The 3,554-nt window shown below is 30.6% G+C and overlaps 1 protein-coding gene across 4 annotated transcripts in view; it reads right to left on the reverse strand.

Moving 5' to 3' along the window:
* Positions 1 to 1,571, reverse strand: part of LOC102581435 (protein DA1-like) — a 7,107-nt gene extending 5,536 nt beyond the window's left edge. For 2 of the 4 annotated variants that reach the window (XM_006351719.2, XM_006351722.2), the window contains exons 1-3: positions 1,053 to 1,571; positions 871 to 956; positions 255 to 342 (exon numbers count right to left, since the gene is read on the reverse strand). In XM_006351719.2, the coding sequence (XP_006351781.1) occupies positions 255 to 342; positions 871 to 912 (130 nt within the window). In that variant the 5' untranslated portion in view covers positions 913 to 956; positions 1,053 to 1,571. The remainder of the gene's footprint in view (positions 1 to 254; positions 343 to 870; positions 957 to 1,052) is intronic. The other 2 variants (XM_006351721.2, XM_015310654.1) reach the window with 2 other exon arrangements.
* Between the last annotated feature and the right edge of the window lie 1,983 nt (positions 1,572 to 3,554).

The raw sequence follows: 3,554 nt of genomic DNA on the forward strand, positions 1-3,554 counted from the left end.
ATTCTAACTATTTTCTTTTTTGAATGGATTGTTGTCACTTTTTTCACATTTTAAATGATTTGTTTCTTTTATTTTTGTGTATGGTTAATAACCGAATAACCGAACCAAACCAAACCGAAACCGATAATCACCAAACCGATAAATGTATATTATATTTGGTTTGGTTTGGTTTTGATAATTTTAAAACCGATTAAGTTGGTTTGGTTTTGGTTTTGACCAATAACCGATCCAAACCAACCCGTGAACACCCCTACCTATATATATGTCTTTTCCCTTTGATTCTTGAAGAGAGAGTTCAATAGCACGAACCACGTCCTCATCCTCATCTTCTGAGAATTGATCCTGAATTCAAGTTCTACAGATGGATTAATTGTGTGTTGAGGAAATGAATTGGCAAAAATTTTAAAATCTCTGTTTTCTTTACAACTTCTCAAGAAAAAGTGACAAATTTCCCCTTGATATAGAAAATCATGAGAAAATCGATCTCATCATGTACTCATGTGAATGAATAGCTGCTTCTTAAAAGGCTAAAGAACAGATTTTTAATCAGATCTTGATGTAAAACCACATGGCAAAAATAATAAATGGTCCCTAAGCTTATTTGTGTCAGATAATTAACATGTTGGTGAATCAAAAGAAAATTTGATTTGAACTTGGAACTTAAGCTAATCTATACTCAAGGGATAAAAAAATTATTTATATACATAAAAAAAATTCCTCTAAATCTTCCCCTGACTACCAGTTTAAATTGCAAGATATGTAACACTCACGAAGATTAAAGCTAGTATATATGGACTTGCAATCAAAATTTTCTTACTAGCCTATTAATTGACATTAAGAAGCAGTTATCAAATACAGTAACAATAAAACCTGGTAAGAAGGACCTTCAAGCATGAATCTATTTGCAGACATTTTTCAAGATCAAATCCCCAAGTTGAAAGAAAAAAATTATACTGCTGCAAAACATGAACATTATATTAATACTAAGAAATATCCATGGTGGAGAAAATGGAAAATACAAAGCACTGGACATAGAAGCTATGATCACTAACCAGAGCACACGACCCCAAACTTCAAACGGCATAGGCTATTGTTTGAATCATAAGGAAGAAACACAACAAATTAACAGGGATATTAAAACATGGTTTACCTATAAATAATTTATTTAATGAATATTCGGTTGGTGGCACTTGCCAAAAAACAACAAAAGATTGGGGTACACAAAAAAAAGTTGCAACTGAACTGATCAAGTGGTAGTTTCGTGCTCTGTTTCTGGTCTTCAGAAACATTATAATATACTAACAATTGATAAATCATTTTCGTAGACTTTTGACTCTGTAGTCAAGTCTTCGGAAACTTAACTGATCAGTAAGCAAAACAATTGGAATCCAGCAAATAAACCAAGCTAAGTCCAAGAAAATTAATCAAATCCTGGTTTATACAGTTGATAACATCAACTAAATCCGCAAGTGGCATCCTTATTTCCCTTGATCGGAATAAGTCCCTACTCATTACATTTGCAGAAGATCGAATATGGTTGCACCAAATTTCTGAATATATAAAACTTTTCTTCTTTTAAAAAAAAGAAGGTAAGAAATATAAAATTTAAATAAAATAGAGTCAATTTGCAGAGGGCATTTTTTTCCTAATAAAAACAAAATCGGCTTAAATATTGATGCAACCATATTAGATTAGTCACACTAATATATAATTTAAACCATAACTTTTAAAAGTAATTTTTAAAAAAATAAAAATTGTGTCAAATCAAATAAGTTAGGAAAAAAAAATAATACAAAACTTGTTAATTTTTTAAAAAAAAATTAGCTCATAATCTTTAAATTTTTATTCCGCCACATTTGAAAGGTAATCCATCCATCTCTTTTTACTTGTCAATTTTGACTCGTCTCATCTATTAAAAAAGCAATATTTGATATAATGAATTTACCATTTTATCTTTGTTAAATAATAGAGTCTTTGAAACATAGGGAGGAGGGAGTATAACTTAAGACTTAAGGGGTCGTTTGGTGTGAATTGTGAAGGATAATACCAAATAGTATTGAGATTAAATTATAGTATCACTTTATTGATGTTTGGTTGGTACGTTCGGGATAACTTATTCCGAAATTAATAATTAGTATCGGGAAAGCTATCTCTCCCCTTGGGTGTTATAGTAATCCCGGAATAAAATAAGTAAATGACAAAAATGTCTCTTTAAACCTTTTTTATACATTACTTGTTACATTCATGAAGGACATTTTTGTAAACAAAGTAAATTGTTCTTAAAATTTATTATATCGATGGCCCCCTAAAGTTGACACTAATTTTCACTTAGACATTCCAACTAGACTTTGTTCATTTTAGACATCTCATGTCATGTTCCGTTGTGTTATTTTGACACTTTTTGTTGACATAACATAGTGAGTGTGACACACTCCTTACCAGCTCGTGGAGAGCTTATATTTAACCTATTTTTATTTTATTTTTTCTTCTTCTTCCCCATTTTAGCCACCATTTTTCAAAACTTAAACTCCTTCCACTGAGAAATAAATCTATTTGTATAACACCAAGAGATTTCAAGCTTAAATAACTTTTCTCATTTTGTTGTCATTCTTCCTCCTTGAAATGTTTTGAAAAAAAATTGAAATATATTTTTATAAAAGAAAATCTAGGAAATTCTTTTAATAGGGAACTCTTTGTTTAGATTTAAAGAATTTAGTTTTATTTGAAGTTATAAGTAAGACGAATTAGTTTTTGCAAAGAGATTGTGCTTTTATAAAATAATTCTTTTATAATATTTAAATTATATGAAAATATATTGGAGAAAGACAATCTGAATTGGGGAGAGGTTGGGGGCTGGGTGGTGGCGGAGAAAATGATTTGAGTATGGGAGGGGGTAGGTGTAGTGGATTGTGGAGAAGACAATCTGGCGGGGGAGGGGTTTGAGGATCAGGGGTGGGGTGGTGAGGAAGCCAACATAGGATGGGATTGTAAGTGGTTAATTTTTTTAAAATTATTTGGATAAAAATTGCCACGTGTCATTAAGTCATTGGCCTTTTTTTTTACTCAAAATTCATTATTTAAAAATTATTTTCAATATATATGCCACAAGTCTTTGTTTAATTCGTCATTTTGACTTGTCATCAACGAGTGTATTACACACGGCTTACATATTTGGTTGATTATAAAAAATGTGTCAAATTGACACACCAAAATATGACATAAAGTGTCTAAAATAAACTAAGCCTAATTGAAGCGTCTAAATAAAAATTAATGTCAACTTTAAAAGGTTAGTAATGAATTAAACTTAATTAATATTATCATAACTTATCTCATCATAATTAGTATCATCATAACTTGAATTCAAACCAAACCACTCCTAACAGTCGCCTTCTAGAACGAAAATACTGGTAATTTTTACTTTTCGAAATAGAGAAGTAGTTGGTGGGTTTCTTACACGTGATCAACAATACTCGAACGTTACCTACCCCGTAATTAATTAAACAAATCGCTAAATTACTTATTTACCCCTAAGCACGTTTACTACGCTTTCAAGC

Source organism: Solanum tuberosum, unplaced genomic scaffold (assembly GCF_000226075.1).
Source record: "Solanum tuberosum cultivar DM 1-3 516 R44 unplaced genomic scaffold, SolTub_3.0 scf00136, whole genome shotgun sequence".
Taxonomy (NCBI): domain Eukaryota; kingdom Viridiplantae; phylum Streptophyta; class Magnoliopsida; order Solanales; family Solanaceae; genus Solanum; species Solanum tuberosum.